Source organism: Haemorhous mexicanus, chromosome 1, assembly GCF_027477595.1.
Source record: "Haemorhous mexicanus isolate bHaeMex1 chromosome 1, bHaeMex1.pri, whole genome shotgun sequence".
NCBI classification, from domain to species: Eukaryota; Metazoa; Chordata; class Aves; order Passeriformes; family Fringillidae; genus Haemorhous; species Haemorhous mexicanus.
The window spans coordinates 136,884,080-136,904,642 of NC_082341.1; the positions used below are offsets into that span (position 1 = coordinate 136,884,080).

Here is a 20,563-nt window from a genome sequence, read left to right on the forward strand (position 1 = left end):
CTAAATGTATTAAAACCAACAATGTTCCATAAGCTTAAAAAAAAAAAAAAAAAAAAAGCAGTTAACCTCATCTCCGCTCTATTCAGACACAATTCACAATGGTTGGCTAAAAACATTTCTATAAAATGGTAGTAACAAAAATCACCAGTTGAATGTAATGGGACAGTTTAAAGAGGTCAAATTTAAGCTAGATTACTGCAGCTCAACTGGCCACATGCAGCTTCACAGTGATTAGTTTGACCCAGCATTTAACATTAGAAACTTAAATAATTTAAGGGTTTTCTTTTCCAAGTTTGGGACAGAACTTTGAAACATCTGTTCTCTCTTCAGTCCTTTTTACACACACATGCTAAAGTCAACATTTTTGACTAGAGCAATGGTGTTGGTTGGGATTAGAGCTGGCCATTTCACAAGCATACAAAAGGTAGATGATGGAAAATGTACCTGGAATGCTGAACTGGGCTAAAGGGACAGAAGGAGCAATGAAGGAGCACCTGCCATTTTTCAGTGCTTTCAACAGTAGGAAACTGAGGGGCTCAAATCAATAGAGATATCCAGTTCATCGATGCTTTTATCTGTAGATTTCATTACTGCAGATTTCTCTTTTTTAAGTCAAACATGTTTGCAAAGTGAATCACAACTACTCTTCTCATGCAAATGATGTAGAAGGTGTGGCACAAATCAGTCAGGCCTTGGCCATGCCATACTGTACAGTAAGAGAAACTGGGTCTGCTCCACCACTACTGTATCTGCAAAACACCTCTCCCCATTGCTGATCTCAATATCTGATTACTAAAAATCAGCTTTTCAGACCTTGAAGGAGTCAAAAGAACCCATGGTTTGGGGTCTAAGACAGTTCCCCATTAACAGGACTTTAAGAAATAGCCATTAAAAAGGGATCATGAAGAGTACAGAGGCAATGGCAGAGCAGCCTTGCACAGACTCAAAGGAAAAAGCATTTTGCCCTTTTTAAATGGCCTGGTCACAGCCACTACCACTCTCATGAACTGACAGAAGTGTGCACCTCAGTAACATAATGCAGTACTAGGTAGTTTCAGGAATTTATCTCATGGCCTGATATTTTATGTCATGCAGCAGCAGAAGTCAAAGCAAAATGTATAAAGCCCCTTCTGAAGCACAAAATCACAGCTTGTGTTAATGGCAAAAGTATTTGAATGAGCAATTTCGGGACTGCACTCTCAAAAATTATAAATTGCTTTAATAAACATGTCAGGTCTGATAAGAAAAAAGTGAAATACACAGTAATAGCATCTTAATGTAAATATTTATGAATTTAAATTACATCTTAAAAAAACCCAAATTAATCGTTCTACTATTATAGTCCACTAATTGAGAGTAAACATCAAAAGTAAGCCTGAATGAGTATGATTGCATTGTGTATTTTAACACCACAAGAGCATTCATCTATCCAGAAGTTTTCTAGGTTTGCAAGTTTCTGGAAAAGAGAATAGGTTTTATTGTCTGTAACAGCAAATTTCCCAGAGAACTGTTGTTCTGATGTAGAGACTTCTGAGTGTCACAAAGTAAAAGTACTCAAAATAAACAGAGAATAAATTTTAATTGTCTGAAGGGAGAGGTGCTAGGGTTGTTGAGAAAAACTCTTCTCTCTTTAAAACTGCTGAGCTCACATAGGTGGTAAATCAGCAACCTGAGAGAGAAAAGATCTCAAGAGCAAGACAAAAAGACAATAGCAGTACAAGTGTTCTGAAATTATATAGAATCACCATTCAGAGTAATAATGCTTAGTCAGTACTCAGACTCTCTGCTGGAACCGGTCCCTTGGGGGACCACTATTCCATTTCTGGTGTATCACCAAATAGCAATTCTAGGGTATCTGCCATTGCATTAGATTAGATCCAGTAACCCAGAAATTTAAGGGTCCCTGTCTCTTAATGAATTCTCTGTTCAATTGCCCAGTATTTCTGTAAAATTGACACATAAAATAAAAACAATGATCAGCCATGTAGTTCTAGCATTACTGATACCTGTGATTCTTCTCAGCTGTGTACTGAAGACATGGCCTTGGCACTAAAACAGTGCATGTGTGTCTACATGCACCCAGATGTTTCAGCTACCATGGAGACAGAACAGCAAACTAGATCAAGAGTAAACTTCAGTTTGCAGCACTTGGAGTAAATAGGGCCAGTTTGAGAAATTCTATTCACTAATTAAATACTTCTTTTTAAGTTTCATAAACATGTATGGTATTAGTGAACACAACTGTCTGGGACAGTCATTTTTTGCATGAGATAAATTTGCTGGTAAATTTTTGTTCACTATTTGGCAAGACTGGAACATTCACTAGGAGTTTTATCATTTGTAACAAATATCTGGATAATATTTTTAATTTTTTAAGTAATCTAAGTGTTAATCATGTCAGAACTAAAAGCATAAGATAAGCAATGTCTACACATTACTTAACTGCCTAAAAATTCCATGAAGGCAAGGATACAGCAACACAAACAGCCTGCCATGCTCCAGCATTTGGTTGCGTGCACTGCACTGACCACAGCAGTAGAAGGTGGCCTTCCATGTGCTTTTTAGGGTGACATACATCACTGCATTTATGGCACTTCATGATTCTTCTCTGCCTTTCACATTAATGAGTGGTAGGCCACACAGTACCACATGTGCTTTGCTCACTACAAGATGCTGCATTCCAACCTCCTCAGATGTATTGAACATTAAAGCTTACTGCATTTGTGAAATTTAGGAAAACATAAAAAACAGGGAAAGAATTTTGTTGTAGCTTCCACCAAAAACATATTTTTCAGGTAACTCAAACAGAGAACATGCAGGCAAGCATGAAGCAAACTCTGAACCATGGGCAAAGCAGGAACTGAACCAATGATCTCCCTTGCTCCTTCTGTGAGAATATATGATCAGGGCAACTACATCCATAAAAGAAAGTGCATTTCTTCCCTACCAGCCTGCCTCCAGCAGGAGACAGTCCCATCCCTAACTCTGGGCTAATCCTCAGGAACAGCTTGCTGATCAGCCTTTCTTTTACATGCGTTACACACATGTGGGGGAGAATGGAGCCAACAGCTTTGTGGCTGGGGACTGTTTTTTAAAGAGGTCTAAAGAATGTGGAGAGGTCTAGTATCTTCATGTCTCTTGCCTAGTAGTTAATTCTTTCCCTGTTCCCTCTTAATTTCTCAATTAATCCTTGGTCCTTAGTCCCCACATCAGCTGTGCCTCAAGTCTTTTTAAAACTTCTTAGAAGTAGGGAGAGCTGCACAAGAGCAACCCTCTGTTGAGTAATGCCTTGGGACTAATGATATTGTGTAGAAGGTCCCAATCCCATCTGTGTCCTGATCGATTTTAAGCCTTTCTTGTGGATCAAAACTCAGAAATGAGACAGAAGGTGAACTTGGAACAGGAATCAGACTGAACTGGGAGGAAACAATAAGAACCTTTGCCTCTATAATAACTCAGAGACCTCATGTTCATCCTTGGTGAACAGAAGTTGTATAAATTGCATAGTGAGAGCACAGTGTGCCAAAACACCCTGCTTCAAGGCTGTCAGTTCAAGGCAGTGTTTTACTTATTCATTAGATAAGGCACTAAAGAACTGGGTTTGATTATAAGATGTTTAAGATGGAGACTACCTAGTAGTTTGTACCATGCATACTTCAGTGGAATCCTACTGGGATTTGAGCCTCAAGGTGTATTATTAAATTATTAACACAAGAGTCAGTGTCACAATCAGGTTGAAATGGAACACATTGGAAGATGTTTATTTTCTACCCTTGATCCCCTGGTTCTTAATAATATTCCAAATCAGCATTTTTGCTCTGGAATTGTAAGAACAAACCTTGCAAGCACATTACATTTGTGTCTCCTGGCCACCTCCATAGAATGTCTCTGCATTCCCTTCCTCAGAGAGATTTTAAAGGGCCTGAAAAGGTAACAAAATGTCATTGCTGTGTTCAGCCAGTTGGAATAATCAGAGCAGTTCTTCAATAAATGCATCAGCTCAAATTGGGGAAATCAATTTATTGCAAATTAGAATGAGTCATTACTGATTCAGGTAGTGGGGGAGAGAGGGAAAGAAAGTAAGAACATTTACACACTTAGAGAAAACACTTTTCCTCCATGTTTCCCAGGTTCACCTGGGAACCTCTCCTCCTGCCCTTGTAACCAGCACTGGTTGCACTCTGTCTCTTTGGTGAGGCACTGGGAAGTTCCTTCGTCCTACTCACTATTTTCCTCTGCTGCAGCATCGGTCCTCCACAGGCTGCAGGGAATATCTGCTCGACCATGGAGCACCTCCTCCTCCACTTTCTTCTTAACCTCTTCCTCTTACACCTTCACCTCTCCCTTGGTGTTCCCTCTGTTGTTTATCACTCCTTTTATTTCTTCCTCCACTCTCTGGCTTTCCTTCTCTTTCTGAAATGTGTTTCCCAAGGTGCCACCATCTTGGCTGAGGGATCAGCCAAGTTCTGTGATGGTCCATTGGAGACAACTGGGACTGGCTGTGCCCAGCTTTTGGCAGCCCTGGCCTTTCTCACAGGCCTCCTGCTGCCAGCCTTGCCACCAGGTGTGACCTGCTCTGTAACAAAGTGGAGGGAAGATGCCCCATCAAGAGCATTCATGGCCTTGTGTAGCTGTCTCACCCTACCAGCTGAGTGGTCAGATCACTACAGGATAGCTGGCAGGCAAATTTCCAGAGGCATTAGAGAGTGGGCTGCAACTGAACCTGGTGAGAGAAACCTCACAGGACCTCAACTTTCTCATTGTGTTAGTCTGTACCACAGCCTGCTGCCTGGCAGGAATGCACTTCTCTGGTCTGGAATAGCCAGGGCAGCCAGAGATGGCTGGGCTGGGCTGGAGCAAGGGGGGCAGGTGCCCTGTGGGCCCAGCTGGAGGTTTCTCAGCCGCAGAGCAGGAGCAGAGGCCCTGCACCAGGACTCCACAGGGAGCAGAATTATGATGAGAAGGCAAAGATGTGTGGAATACAGGCACACCTGCGAGGTGCAGGAGGCCTCAGGTGGCTGGATTACTTTAACTGCAACTGTAGAACATGGTAAGAGGGCAGAAAGAGAATGGGAGAGAAGACCAAGGAATGCTGCAGTTTTCTCTGAAGTCATTTTCAGAAAATGCTGCCACGGGAAGATCATTTTCAGACACTTGAAATTTTAGGAGGACTAGTGAGGGCAGGACACCAAGTTGCCTAAAATAGCAGTGCCAAGTACAGAATTAGTAGAGGAAGGAGGAGCAGAGAAGGAAAGCAGCAATATTCCAAGTCCTATTAACTTTTTTAAGTCCACCTAATTTCAACATAGGCTTAAAAATATCAAAAACCCAAACCTCTAGAGGATTCTTCCTTCTAGGAATTTAAGCTTTGAAGCAAAATCTGTTTTTCTGTCTTTATCTTTTTTTTTTTTTTTTTTTTTTTTTTTTTTGCTGTCCCACTTATTTCTCTCAGTCTAATATTTAAGTGACTTTGACAGAGGTGATCTATTGCTAGTTCTGTGTCAGGTTCTTGACAGTAACTTCAGAGGGTCTGAGATTTCTCCAGTCATCTCATGTTCCTATTTAAAAAATCTTAACTGGAAAGCTTAGATAACCTAATTTCAGATTGCCATTTTGCAACAAAATTCCATCTGGTCAACATTAGATCTGCTAACCATGGCTGACATGAAAAATAAGTTTGTTTTCATATGGAGTATGTACAGCCTCAGTTAAACACGATTTGCAGCAGGATAACTTGCTACTAATGAGCATCAGCACTGGCAGCTTTTAAGAATTCACATTTCAAAGCACAATTGTTGTCAGTCTGGTACTCACTTCCTGCTTCTTGGGAAGATTCATAGTTTAGGCTTTGTAGGAATGGTGGCTTTTACAAAATTTTCAGGCTTCAGGGAGGACATAAACAAGGGACCTGCATATGGAAAAAAAATAAAATTATGTGAAACTGAAGGAACTGCATATTACATAGTGCTATTGCTAGCCCTACTACTAAATGGATATTTTAAATAAATAGGTCATAATATCCTTGGCAAAGACCTACAAGGATATTCACAGCTGAAGCAAGGATGAAGCAATGCCTCACACATCCTCCAAAAACATACTGACAGACTGTGAGAAAGAGGTTTCAGTATCTGCTTGAATAAAGCTGATGAAGTAGAAGAAGCCAGGGAGGTAAAATGTGTGATTGCCATGTCACTGCAGAATGAAGAAATGGCTTTATTCCTCTCTGCAGCAGGACCTGCGCTGTAAAGGCAGTGCAAAGATACCCTGCAACTTTTACTTTTTCTTTCTTAGAAAATATGCCACTCATGAGTACAGCCCAGAGAGCAACTCCCCTACAGACAGCAAAAGAGAGGCAGAGGTTTCTGTATGCAACTCAGAAGAAGAGCAAGCAAGGTCCTTGTACTGCAAGAATTTCACCCATGCTCTAAGCTTGTCCTGCTAAACTACAGATCTTGGTTAATAACCTGCAGGGAGTGACGATGATGATGAGGTTTTCTGCAGATCTTCTTGCCTTTTGATGAGTATTCTTTCCTGTTCCAAGGCTTCTATGTACTTGGAATAGGACCAGGAACCCTGCAAGAACCATCAAAAACCATCAGCCTTCAGGTCACATCACTGTAGTTTCTGATCCATTTCAACAGTAAGATTAAAAAAAATGTTTATGTTATATTCCTATTACTGGATAATTACAAATTGTAAGAAGATATTTTTTCATTACAATATTGGAATAATGGGAGAATGAAGTAAATAAGTAAATCTCAAAACACCATGATTTAAGCGAGTTTGACATATACAATGTTTATATTTATTCTCCATCCCTGGTCTGAATGTTATTCTCTCTCCTTTCTTCTTCAAAAACAAAGCAGCAGATCTTTACCCACCCAAAATATCATTTGTGCTATCAAGGACTTAATTTTATCTCTGTGCTACACCCTTAGTCCTCCCCTTGGACTATGATTGCTCTGTTTGACATTAACCCAAAACAACTGATTTGTGGGGTGGAGAGGAAATACATATAAGAAAAGCTGTTCCTAGCTTATGTCCTTTCACTGAACATCTCACGAGCCTCACAGCTCCTTCTGCCTGCCCTTTCCAGCAGAATGCTGCTACAACTAGAGGCAGATCAACTGGAGATGCCATCCTTTCCTTTTCTAAGGATAAAATACTGCTTTTAAAGAAAACAACCACAGTTCAGATTGCATATAAATAATAGGTTGCTCTTCCAAAACAGGACGAGAACTGCACTTTTATTTGGCCTGGTTTTTATCTCACGGCATGAGAAGTTTGGAGCCGATTTGTCATATCATGATTCAGTAAGAACTTCTATCACCTTCCTACTGTAGGAAGGGGCTTGCAAAAGGAAGAAGAAACTGCTCTTTAAAATATTATTGTTTATTAAGCCCTCTTCTTGAGGGCTTAAATGTATGCCAGGGATGTACTGGCTTGCTTAACTCACTTTTTTTTTAAATAGGTATGAGCAAAGTAAAAAGATCCACTTAAGAGTGTAAGCTTATCTATGCAATTCACACTGTGATTCCAGATTTTGGACACATTTCACGGTACCTTTTTCTATATTCTGCTCTTCACTACCATAATGCCATGGGAAGAGCTCTATGGAATACAAGCAGTGGCCAAAGTGTGATTTACTCCCAATTCACATGACATATCTGTGCTTATGTGGTTGTACAGGTTCCCTGTTATGTTCTGGCAATGCCAACTCAGCCATGAATGTGCCCAATGTAGCATGTCTGTTTTTCCCATTTCCCAGTAAAATAATTGTTACCTTTCACTACTGATTTGATGCATCATCAGAGTTGTTATGGAAGAAGTCTTGAAGTGGTATTTGCTGTCAGATTTTCAAATACCTAGATTTTCTAAAGGAGTTCAGCTTCAGTTTTTGACATATGACCAGAACAGGACTCTAGCCGAAACCAAATTCTTTCAGGATATGAATTTCACAAATAATGAAAAGCTTCTTATTCCAGAACTGAACTACCTTTTCTTCAATTTGTCTTTAAATATAGATTCTTTCTTAATCCATACACCATAATACGTTAACATTCTATTAGCTGTTAATACTACTCAGAACTTACATTTTTAAAAAAATTAATAAAGAACAGAAAAAAATCACCTGTAAGACAGGTAAACTTAAAACAGCAAAGCTAATTGTAGAGGAATGAACAGTTATTAAAGCACCATCTGACAGCAGTATTCAATACCAAACTCCCCCTTCCCCTTTGTCCAAGATCATTTTATCTCTCTTGAATGACTTCTGTAGGAACATGTATTATTTACCTTCCTCCCATGTCCTTCTTTAGGTACTAAAGGTGTTGATGATCTTCTCTTCACATCAAGCTCATCTAGCAAAACACTCTTTGGCAGTTGAGTCAAGGGCTTAAGCTGAGTCAAGGGCTCAGGCTGAGTCAAGGACTTGAGTTGAGTCAAGGACTTGGGTTGAGTCAAGGACTTGGGTTGAGTCAAGGACTTCAGTTGAGTCAAGGACTTGGGTTGAGTCAAGGACTTAAGTTGAGCCAAATTAATGAGCTTTTTCCCCGCTTCTTTACCCTGCAAAAAAACTCATAATTAGATGTGAACAATAGTTACTGAGCTAAAGTAAAAAGCAAAGTCTGAAGAACCAAAAATTGTCATTGGAATGAGATAGTGGCATTTGCAGTAATGTTTTGTAATGCGCATTTTCATAATTCATCGTGCTGAGCATATTTTAAAGTAGCAGCTGCTTTTTTAAAGCATTTCTTTGTTCTAGTTCATGTTTCCTGTCCTCTACACTCCTGCAGACCATCTTTCTTTCAGATTCAATACCTGCTCCAAAATATAGCTAGGTGACAGGGCAGATCTGCAACAGAACATATTTTAAGGACAGAGAGGACATTGTGAGCCTCTAATTTGGCCTCAGCTATAAATGTAGAATGTGGGATTTGTCATGATTAATTCCAGCTTAGTCCAGTAGCTATGTATGAACTACAAGTATACAAGTTAGGAAAACAGGCAATGTACAATCTACAGTGAAGAACAAGGCATTGTAACCCTTGGCAAACTGCTCTGGTGATTAACTGTTTGTCATTTTCATATTGGTTTGTTTCACCTTTGCACATTCTGTTTGATGATCCCAAAACTCTTCATAAACATCAATTGATGTTCATATTTGACATCACAAAGAGCTCTCTCCAAGAGCTGAGTAATATAACCCTCTCATGTTCCAAGTGACAAAGTGAGGGGAAAAAAAGCGTTCAAATTGTTCCCAAAGTCACTTAGTAAGTCCCTGAAGGATCTGGAAAAGGATCACTCTGTCTCATTTTCTTGGTCCAAAAGTGCCTTTTCCTTCCTCATAATTCCCACTGTCCTATGAAGCCATCAGCTGTAAGAGTGACTTTTGGGTACAGAGCTGCCCAGGCAGTATGATGCTGATCTTCTCTGCAGAAACAGGCTCAGAACCTTCTGTGGCACACTCAGCTGGTGGAATGGGGATGCCAATGCAAACACAGGGGCATTGTGAATACTACTGCCCTGCAGTTTATGTTTGCTGGCTCTCTCAATGAGAATGGTGAATTAAGCAAGGTCTTTAAAAACGACTTCTCATAATAAATTAAGCAATGTTACAGTGGATTTAGATCCCACTATACAAACAAATAAGCTTATTGCTAAGAGACATAGCAGAAACACAAAAAAGGAAAATAATGTTGATGTCTTTCTTTGCTGAGGACGTGGAAAGAGTATGTATAAATCTACAATTACGTTAAAGCTAAAAATTTAAAGCTATTTTGTGCACTTGAAAGCAAAAAAATCCAAAATCTATTTTGGAGATAAAATGCAATCATGTATACAACAAAATGCTAGTACTGGCATCAAGGCAGTCTGAAAAAAGTGACTTATATATTTGAAAGTATGTGGGATGTGCATCTAGCAGCTAACAAAGGAAAAAGTCCATTGCCAGGATGAGTTCTACTCTTTGGTAGAGTTTGCCCCTTAGATAACAAATAGGCACACAAAAAAATATTGAGAAAATCAAGCAATACCAAATTATGCATCATTGCTCAGTGAAAAGCTCCTTGTCTGCCCATTTTTTCCACTATACTACATGAGAGTTCAACTCTAATCTCTCTTATTCAGTTCTAAAACTGAGGTGAGCACAGGTAGATTCAGTGCCCCAGGGACACGTGTAAAAGATGAAGAAAGCAAATTCCTCCCCTAGGACTATGATTACTCTGTTTGACATAAACCCAAAATAGCAACTGATTTGTGGGGTGGAGAGGAGATATATACATAAAAAAAGTTGTTTCTAACCCTTGCCAGAGCTTTGCTCTTGTTCAATGAGTCTGGTGGGGCAGAGGAACATAGTCCTTATTTTCATTGCCAAGAAATCATCACCTTCCACAAGCCAACAAGTGAACCTGCTATTGCTCATGTTAGATGAAACTTATCAGTATCCTTCAGGGATACTGCATCATTTGAATTATGCTGTCTCTGAGAGAACAGAAATCTCAGGCAAGAGAACAGGAAATGGCAAATTCTTTAAACAATAACAGAAAGAAAAAAGGATTTTTAATATATTGGAAAAAATTATGTGTTGCACCCATTCTTTTAAGGTATTTTAAAAGGTAACTGGTTTACTGATACTTTTTTTTTTTTTGTGAGGAGAAAAGCAGTCTACAAACTGTTTACAAATCTGCATTCTCTGCTTGTCATTTTCTAAAATTTCTTATTCTATTTGCCTGCTTAGAAGCATAATTCACCGTTCCCATTTGTTCTTCATAAAAGCTAGGCTTTTGCCCTCCTGCCTAAGATTTGCTCTTTATTCCTTGATCTTGATCAGAAATCTCATAGACAGGCAACAAACAGATGGAAAATAAGTTTGTGAAAATGCAAAAGTTTATTACTTTGAAATATTGCATTCTTGCACTATAAGTATTGCCAATGGCCTTGGCAGACGTACGTATATGGAGACACTGTGCTTTGGAGAAAGTAAGATGAGTTCTTGGATTTTAGACTTCCCTTGACATTGGTGTGTGGCCTTGAGTAATTCTTCACTGGTCCTCAGCTTTCATGTGCATAAAGAAGAACAACAATGTATATATGTTCTTATGGGTCTGTGTCTCCATCTGTCCAGATATCTGTGTGGTTCATATCACGTGGAACATCTCCACACATCTACATGGTATTTAGAATACGTCAAGGTCTCTGTAATGCTACTTATTATAGTTTGCAAGTCCAATAATTTCTCTGTCGTTAAAAGAATGTTCTCTCCTCAAAGCTTGCCAAACAATTGTATTTAATAAAAAATAAACTTTTTCAAAGCCTATAATCAATAGAAAAAGAAGTCCATTATATTTTAATTTTAAAAATCCAAGAAAAACAGTTTTACAAACAAGCATTCCATTGTAGAGGTCACAGTTTGTTAATGCGCTGGAACTGTCTGGAAACTTGCTGTGAACAGTCTAACAATTTCACTTTCAAAGCTGAGAAATATTCAAGAAAAGGCAAAGATTTTGCAAACTAATTACCACATAAATATTTTTTTAAACAATGTGCAGGATTTTCAAATAGTCCTTCTGGAAAACAGATATTAAATCAATTTTGGTTTGGGCTTGGTGTGTTTTCAGTTGTGGTCCAGAACATAAATTCTAATATAAGACAATATATCACGAAAGTGCAAACAAGTCTGCAGTAGCCCACAGTACACTCAGACTGTACACAGATTTATTGTTCTTAATTCAGCCTTCTTTTTTGCTCTTCTCTTGGCACAAAAGGTGACTAAAATACATTTTTTCCTCTGGTTAAGGAAAGGAGTATTCCATTGACTCACCTGCATCAACTCAAACATATGCATATGTATTGGCAGAATTGGGAAGTAATCACCTAAGGACTGGGTTGCGTGTAAAGCTTAAAATCTAACAAGATTAGGTAGCTTTGGGTCAGGCTGAGAAAGGGATATTTTATTTCATCTATCTTTGCTCGTGTTATTCAGTTCATCAGCGCTCACCTAAAATTTTACGAGCCTTACCTTTGCTGTTATCCCTTCCACCTTTTGTGTCTCTTTTTCCTTTTTTTTCTCCAAGGAAACTAGAATTTTGTCACTCTCCGGATTGCTTTGGAACTTACAAAATTCTGGCCAAAATTTAAACAGAAGAGCAAAAATACTCATCTGCGCAGGAAGAAAATAAAGTCAATCTTGACCGTATTAAGGAAACAGTTGACTGTAAAATAAAATGCAGAATGAGATAACTATTTTTTTTGAACACACAGCCTTGTTCCTCCCACGTACTCTGTCCTGACATTTCAGCCCAGCTTTGCTCGGCACATGCTTTTCATCAGTGTGTTTATTACTGGTGAGAAATCTTCCTAAAACACAGTTAAAAGGCACTTTCTTTTTTTATATTTCCCTAAACAATTGTTTGCATTAATGAAAACATCCATCACTTTTTACAAGTATTCTTGATAAAATATACACCAGTAGAATTGCTTTTGCACCACTGTTCTGCTCAAGTATTTCAAATATTCAGTTCATTAGGGAGAGGGCTTTTTTTCCCCTCCTTAAGAGAAAGGAAATACTTTTTTGCCTCTGGAAAGGCTCTTAAACCACATTACAGATCTATGAGCAAATCTTGGATAATTTTTAAATGATATAATCTCTCACAGGGTCGTTTTTGAACTAGAATAAGAAAAACAATTTTAGAAAAGCAAACAGAGGGGCTCAGTGAATTCTGTTGCTGCACGTACTAAGGCTCACATTTTTCAATTTATTTAGATGTTTAATTTGCATTGAGAAACTTGGCTTCAAAGGAGCCAAGCATGCTCACTGCTTCTGGCTCAAGAGGCTTGAAAGTGACATGTGAGCCACTGTCGGGTTCCAGTCACAGCTTTTTGGCCTAGTTCTTCCTGTGGTTTCGTGCCACATTTCTGGAGTTCACTGGGTTTTATACAGGCTGAAATGAGAATTCTCTTTCTCTTAGGACCTATATGAACCCTTTTCTCTGACAAATCATTCATCTCTTGTCATCCAAACACTTTATGGACTCACACTTGATGTCTAAAGGTGTCAGTGGCAATTTTATAGGAAAAGAAGAACAACTACTTTTCTTGGACTTAGAAGATAAGACAAGGCAGTATCAAGGAATAAGAAAATAGTAGGTCTGTATTAAAGGTTCCAAAATTGCTATTCAACCTGATTAATAGAAAGATCAGAGAGAAAACTACAGCCATTTAATACACACTTTCTGTAATAAAGGAGGGAAAGACATTCAGCAAGTTAAGCTGGTTTTGTGCTTGACTCACATCTGCATTTTTCATAAAACTTGAAAACACAGACTTTCCAACTACAAATTACTTCTGTGACATTAACCAAGTGGTAAAGAACAAGCAATTAAGAACATAGACAGAATTCATTTCTAATGCCAGAATTCGTAACACAGACCTGGATAACACCTTTCCAGGATCAGCTAGCTGTCAGAGATTTTCTTTATTGAGCAGTATAAATCTGAAGACTCTCTTCCACATCCACCTTACAGTCATTGAAATATATGACTTTCTCCTTCAAGCCCAGGCTTGTGTGTGGAGTCCTAACTGTTACATAAGCAATGAAGACTGTTCTTAAAATCAGGCACTCAGTCTCTAGCCAGATGTATCACTTGGCTTCTTACCTGTGCCTCTCTAAAAATGTAAGGTCCTAGTTCTTTCCTGTGCTCCACAATCTTCTTTGCTAGTTCAGGTGGGATGTCAATCTGCAAAGCTGGGGGTATGGCAGAATTAATAAAGCAGTCAATAATAGCTGTGATCTTTTTCTGAACTATGGCATCAGCACAATGAGAATGGCACAGGTCCTGAAAGATAAAAAATACCATTTTCAGTCAATGGAGAGAGACACAGGCAAGAACTTTTACGGGGCACCAGTCATCAAAGAGCAATAGTCAAACAAAAATAATTATACAATAAATTCCTTCAGTATGCAGGGCAAAATTCTTTTGGTAAATGTGCAAGGTCAAAACCATACTTCAGACACGCATGAGGCTTCTGGTTTGCAAATGCAATACATAGCAATCATTGCTTTTATATGATAATTTCTGCTTGCATGTTTGGATGTAACAGCATAGATTTTAAATGCATTACTGGCAAATAAGAGACATTTCTGAAAAGAGAAACACATCTACAAGTGTGAAAAGCACTGATTTTCACAATGAGCCTACTATGACTTGCATAGCCATGGTAACTAAAAGATAAAGAAATGCTTTAAGTGCTCCAACAAAAGAGGGGAAATATTTAGAGGATACAAGATATTTTAACTAGGAGTTTTGTCACAAGAGGCAACAATGTCAGCAACCAGTACAATCCTCCATTTATTGAAATCTTCTACTTTCACCATTCATTAAGATTTTCTAGTTTTCCAAAACCTCAGGGTTTCAAATAACTGTACAGTATAGAATACAAAACAAACCTGAACTTACAGCAGTGAGATGTCAAAGGAACACTAGGGTTTTCTATTTTTTTAATGTGATCCTATCATTCTTGTAAAACCTGTTATTACTCATTTTGACACCCTCACAATGCCACCATTGGACTTTGACATGAAGAAAAAATAATTCAAAGAGTGTCCTTCCAACACTTTGAAACACGAACTTTCCCTTTATCCGTATATTTCAAGAAATTTATATGACACTAGAAGACTATCATGTATATCTTAGAGACACGATGAGCACTCAAGAGTTTTCAGGAAGAGAGCTCTTTAAATGAAGAATCTGAATTTAGTTTTGGTGTAGAAGGCTGTATATTTACTTTGCAAAGAAATTAAAACCATGACTTTTAAACAGAAATGTGGTATGTGAAAGAGTTGGCTTGCTTTGTTATGAATATTTTTAGTTTTGGGAAGGAAAAAAAAGGAATGATAACAACTATAATAAAGAAAGTAAGGCAATGTAAAAACATATTCAATATATCTTTAGAATATATATTATGGTTTTCTTTGCTCATCTAGCACAGAAGGCAGAGAGCTGTAGTAAGTAAGAGGGAAGACAAACAAGCCATATGATATGAAGAGAGATGAGATGAGCATAGATAACCAGATGGAAATGATCCGTGGAGTTATGTTTCTTCATATTTGTTTAAATAAAAAAAAAAAAACTTGGTTTTGGATTGTCCCAAGATGTGCCTCCAGCCTGATGGGTTATGGGAGCAATGCAGTCATTGACAGCTAAAGGGAGTTCTGTCTAAACTGATGGCATGATAGGGCTCAGACAATACAAGTATGCACTGTGCAAAGTGCTGCCCACGCCTTTGGCAATATTCCTGGAGTTCAGCCTGACCCACAGCACTCCTACTACTCCGGCCCTTTGCTTCTACAAAGAGCATCAACTGCCAACCATGACATTGCATGCATGGAGAAGTCTGGTCAGATTCTACTTTTTCTGGATAACAAGACAAATAAAATTAACATAAATGCAGGAAAGGGGGTGGAACAAAAAACAATGAAGGCTTTCTTCAGAGAGCAGTTCTACAAAGAAAAGAATTAACGCTCCACATTAACTTGCAGAAAGTTTCCATGTCCTCCATAATGTAGCAATGAAGAGTCACAAGAATCAACAAAACTTCAAATATCTAGAAAAGGATTTATGTCATGAAACACCAGGTGCCTTCATACCAATCTAAGCCAGACACTCTGTAACCATGAGAGAGACAGCAGCACCCCCAGAGAGCACTTCAGCCAGAGATCCCTTGCCTGGGGATCAGAACCTTTGTGGGGAAGAGAGATCATCCCCCAGAAACAGCAGCTTCACCTTCTAAAGCAGACACCAAATTCAAATTCATAAAATTAAACAGTGAAATACATCCACACACCTGCTGCGGATCTCCAAGTGCTACTGTAACAGCAACTGTGTTTACAGCCCAGTTTCTGAGCACCTTAGCTAATCTCATGCTCCCTGCCTGCCATGTGCACTTAGGCTATGTTCAGGTGCCCAGGAGAGGTTCTGCGCTCTGATAGCACTTTTGCATCAGGAATATCCCAGAGGCAAAAGGAATGAGGAATACATGAAAGATCTGTGGTGAACCTGCATGCAGTCCAGCATATTCCTAGGAGGATGCAGTGTGATTTCAAATTTCACTCCAGAGGTTTTTCGTTGTGTTTCAACCCACACAAGCAATTTCACTAAACTACATATATCTGGGAGAGATGTAATCCCTGCTGACCTTTCCCATCACATTTCACTTTGGTCCCAAGCTCAGCTGAAGTCAAACTTGATTCTGCAAAGTGCAAGGGAGCTGCAGTCTGCATTGTACATATTGGTTTTTTTGATACCATCTTTATATCTGTAGATTTGATTGAATTTTAAAGTTATCTCTCATTTTTGAGAAATTACCAAATTCAGATAGCGGCTATAAGGACAGAATGAACATTTTAATGCTTGCATATTTCTACTGCTCAACAGATGTATACCAAACTCTGAGCACTAGCAAGATAGCAGTGTTCCTTCTAGAAACTCAGAAAAATGCTACAGTTTGAAGAAGCATAAAGAAATACAGGGATAATGCACTTGAGTCAAGATTAGCTACTCTTAAGAAGTGAGGCTTTTCACTGATGAAGAAAACAGTTTAAACAATGAAAGAGGCTTTACTATGAACAAGAGAATGCCTACAGATATTTTTTGTTAAAATTCTCCTAATATGCAAGAATGGATGCATTTGCTGACAAATTGAATGCTATTCCCTGTGCTCTGTTTTACCACCATACCTTATACTTTTGCACCTCTTGCCAAAAGAGCACCCCGTTCCCCAGGAGGTCTCCCTTCAGTGCCACAAAACGTTGAAACAGATTTGCTGTCTCAGGATCCAGCAGTGCCTTGCGGAAAGCAAGTATTTCACTAGATGAAGAAACACTCTTATTGTCCACATGCTGTCAAAAGAAGAAATAGATGCACCAAATAAACTTTGTTTCAAAAAAGCAATAACAAAGGCATTAGTTAGTGTAAACTGTCTGATTCTTATCTTTGCACTGACCCTAACTTTCAGTAGTTTATGAGTTTATGACATGGATACAATAAAATGTGGCAAGGTTTCATTTCTTCCTTTCCTTTTTTTTTTTCCCAGTTTGGTTTGGGGAACATTTTTTGGAAGATGTGATGGAGAGGAAATGACTGACAATGATTTAGACCATATGACTGCGTACTACAAAGTATAGAAACAGCTCTTGTTATTGATTATGGTAATGGGCTACTTTTCTAGAGAACAGTTTGAGTTTTATGCAAACAAACAACAAAGGAAAAGGAACACACAAACCACATAGCTTAAAGTTGTAAAATGCTTCTGACAGGATCTTACCAACAAAATGAGGTTTGAAATGTGTCGCTATGATCACCCACAGAAGCCAGAGTTTGCTCTCTGTGAAATAAAGTTACCAATAGTAAAATAGAATTTAAAGTCATTGAGACATTTTGGAAATCCTTATGCTGCCAAACACAGAACGGTAGGCAGCCAGGAAAGGGTGGGGAAAGAAAGATGGCTTATGCAGGGACGGTTTGTTTGAACTGAAGTTCATGCTGGCCTGCCTTCCTGAACAAACAGTTCTCGTGCTGTTGCTGAACAGCAAGCCAAACAACCCCCTTTTGTTATCAGATGGATGAATGAAAACCATCTTCTAAAAGTGGTTTAAAACTCTAGAAGTCCTGGAGGGGTGGAGTGCCGTTCAATGGTGAGCATCAGTCAGAAACATTTTTAGTTGTTGCCAACAGTTCTGGAAATCTAACCTGATCCTAAGCTGATAGGGTTTCTGCAACTTAAAACCAGGGGTTATGCTCAGCGTCCTGTCACAGAGCCTGCCAGGGGTAACAGCCTACCCTGGTAAGGAGGGTGGTGGCTGTCCAGAGGGTCCTTTGGTGAAAATAAAGTCAGCTCAATTTAGGCAGTAGGATTGGATCTTCTGAGCCCTTCTCCAATTCTCCAAACATGTTCTATTCCATTCCCTGTGACCAGAATTTAGGGAACTTTTGAGAAAAATTGTTTCTGGGGCATATTCATGAAGGGAAGAACAAAACGTTGCTTCCATCCCTATACCAGTAGGTAAACACTACTTATTTTATGGGTCAACAACCTTGAAGCAGAACATGGAGAAAAATCATCTTCCTGACAGACAAAGGGAAAACTCAGTTAACAGAACCCACATGCACTTTGGATCCCTTTTGTGCTGATGGTTTGCATGGATAATTGGTGACCGGGTCTCTAGTTTGATTTCAACAGACAATAAAAGTTCAACTGAACAAATGTACACAACTTGTATGCTGGCAATCACAAAAAGTTCACTGCTCTTCAAGAGGAAAAAACTGGCAAACATCTGATGAAATCTATTATTACAAAGGTTTAAAAAGTTTAAATTTGATATTATCTCAGTGCTGTGAGATTAAAATACAATTCTAAATGAAACAGATACTGTGAGATATGATTAAACCTGCCCACTCTGCTGCATACTTCACATTCCCTTTTGTGTCTGCACGTAATCCACTTGCAATAATAAATAAACTACCAGATGCTGGAATGAACAGCTTGTCCAAATAAGTCCACTGCATGCAAAATACAGACAAATGTGAATTAAAGGTACAATATTAATTCAAGGAGTGTTAATAGTGCTCCAAAGCCCAGGATGAGAGACCTTATTTTCAAGTATGACCTCTCCAGACAGAAAGCGAGAGAAAGTTACCATGAACATCCAGCAGGGAACTAAATTCAGGAGTAATGTGAGTAATCAGTCCACTGTAACCAGTCATGATTGCTTTTAACTAACAGCATTACATTTGGGCCTCACACTGTCTACAGGGAAATTGTGAAGAATGTGCAAGGTCCAAATGAAAAAGACTGTGAAACTGCAGACACAAGAGACATAGTAAATGTCACTCGCCTTCTACATCCTGGTTGTCTTTTGCTGGTCTTTGTGGGAAAGATCTTCAGTTCTGTCCCTTATCTATAGTTAATGCCATGCCTTCTTCAGCTATAAATGAGCTCCTGCTCATTAAGACTGGGGAATTGGAGAAGACAAGAGGCAATACCAGTCAAACTGTGCACTCCACTGGTGGTGGAATTTACTTCACCCATTATGTTCTAAGGGACCACTTATGTGAGAAATAAATTTTGGGTTTGATTTTTTTTTGGTATGAAATATTTTTAGTTCCTTTGTACAGCTGTATCATAAATACAGACTTGATCCTGCAACTTCTTTGTAGCTGAATTACACCTCAAACAAAGGGCAGGTTTCCTGAATAAGGACTACATAGCATGCCCACACTGTTTTGTCACTGTGAAATATGAAGCCAGTGGAGAATGTCATCTGGTTTCACTTCTTCTAAAATACTTTCTTCAAAGAATCTTTTCATCCTCTGAATTTTCAATAAGAAAGAAAAAAGCAATTGGACATAAATGGAGTTAGGAAAAGACTAAAAGCTCATTAGAAATATGTATTTCCTGTAAACTGTTTATTTGAGTTGAACACTGCATTTTCTAAACTACTTGGGCTAATCTCCCTGCCAACACAGTGCAGCAGGTGCAAAAAGAGGCATGAGTTAGCTTCCAGACCTGGAAGCAGCTTAGCCTTATTGGTCTTCTGCCAGGGCTTGTAAAGGAGGCAGAGTTTTGCTAAAAAAAGGCAAAGGGTTAGGATTTTTTTAAATTTAATTCACATAATCATTGTTAAAATTATAGTTTCTCTTCTTCAAACCTATACTTTTCAGATTGCTTAGTGCTCTGAATCAATGGAAAATACTCAGTTTATTTGCACTTCTGACAACACTTCTGACTACTTTCATGATGTTATAAAGATGAGAGAAAACAAGTTTTATGAAGCAATGCAGTTGCATGTGTCTGCTTGGTTGAACTTTGAAGTTACCTTCTGCTATAACATTCACATGTCAGAGCTGTTGTGGAAATGCAAAACACCAAGTCTTTGCCTCTGCCACCAGCAGGATGATTCCCTTACATGGATCACAGCCACGGAGGCACTCATAGAAGGCAGATGTTAGCTCTGCCCATTCCTCAGACTTTCTAATGAACCAGCAGGAGTGAAAGGCTCCTCACTCCCAGCTTTTTGGCAACTTTCTGAAGTAACCAATTGGAGCAAGGCTTGTAGCAGTTAACCTCCCCACTCAGAAGAATTTCACAAGTCCTGAAGTCAATTCTACAGCACTGCAGCTCCAGATGGGAGAATGTGGACAGCATAAGAGAAAGAATTACGGCATGGGAAGCTCACTCATTTGCTTGTGTTCTGGTCCCTTTAGGAAAATCCTTTACACAAAGCAGTATTTCTTCAGTGTGCAACTGTATGGCTAGGGCAAAATGGCATAGGCAGAGTGTAGCAGTGCAGCAAAAATTAGGTCACTCTCCTGGCAGGCTGGATGGCAGCAGAGCTAACACCAGCTCCTTCAGATTTGGTATCTAACAATAATACTGTCAGCTAAACTAAGCCTTCAGATGAACTGCCTTCATACTTACCAAGATAAATGTTTCAATCTGTACATGCTACAGCATCTCTTTCAACATAAACTGAAAGTAAATTTTGGGCTGCTTTTCCCCTGAACCT

The 20,563-nt window shown here is 38.9% G+C and overlaps 1 protein-coding gene across 4 annotated transcripts in view; it reads right to left on the minus strand.

Annotated features, from left to right (window-relative positions):
- Window positions 1-1,199: 1,199 nt before the first annotated feature.
- The window catches only part of RGS22 (regulator of G protein signaling 22), a 63,187-nt gene continuing 43,823 nt past the window's right edge, over window positions 1,200-20,563 (minus strand). For 3 of the 4 annotated variants that reach the window (XM_059864606.1, XM_059864597.1, XM_059864590.1), the window contains 7 exons: window positions 16,736-16,897; window positions 13,656-13,835; window positions 12,020-12,160; window positions 8,296-8,565; window positions 6,465-6,573; window positions 5,815-5,908; window positions 1,200-3,922 (listed from right to left, as the gene is read on the minus strand). In XM_059864606.1, coding sequence (XP_059720589.1) covers window positions 5,835-5,908; window positions 6,465-6,573; window positions 8,296-8,565; window positions 12,020-12,160; window positions 13,656-13,835; window positions 16,736-16,897 — 936 coding nt within the window. In that variant the 3' untranslated portion in view covers window positions 1,200-3,922; window positions 5,815-5,834. Of the gene's footprint in view, window positions 3,923-5,814; window positions 5,909-6,464; window positions 6,574-8,295; window positions 8,566-9,850; window positions 11,315-12,019; window positions 12,161-13,655; window positions 13,836-16,735; window positions 16,898-20,563 lie in introns of those variants that run through there. The other variant, XM_059864615.1, reaches the window with a different exon arrangement.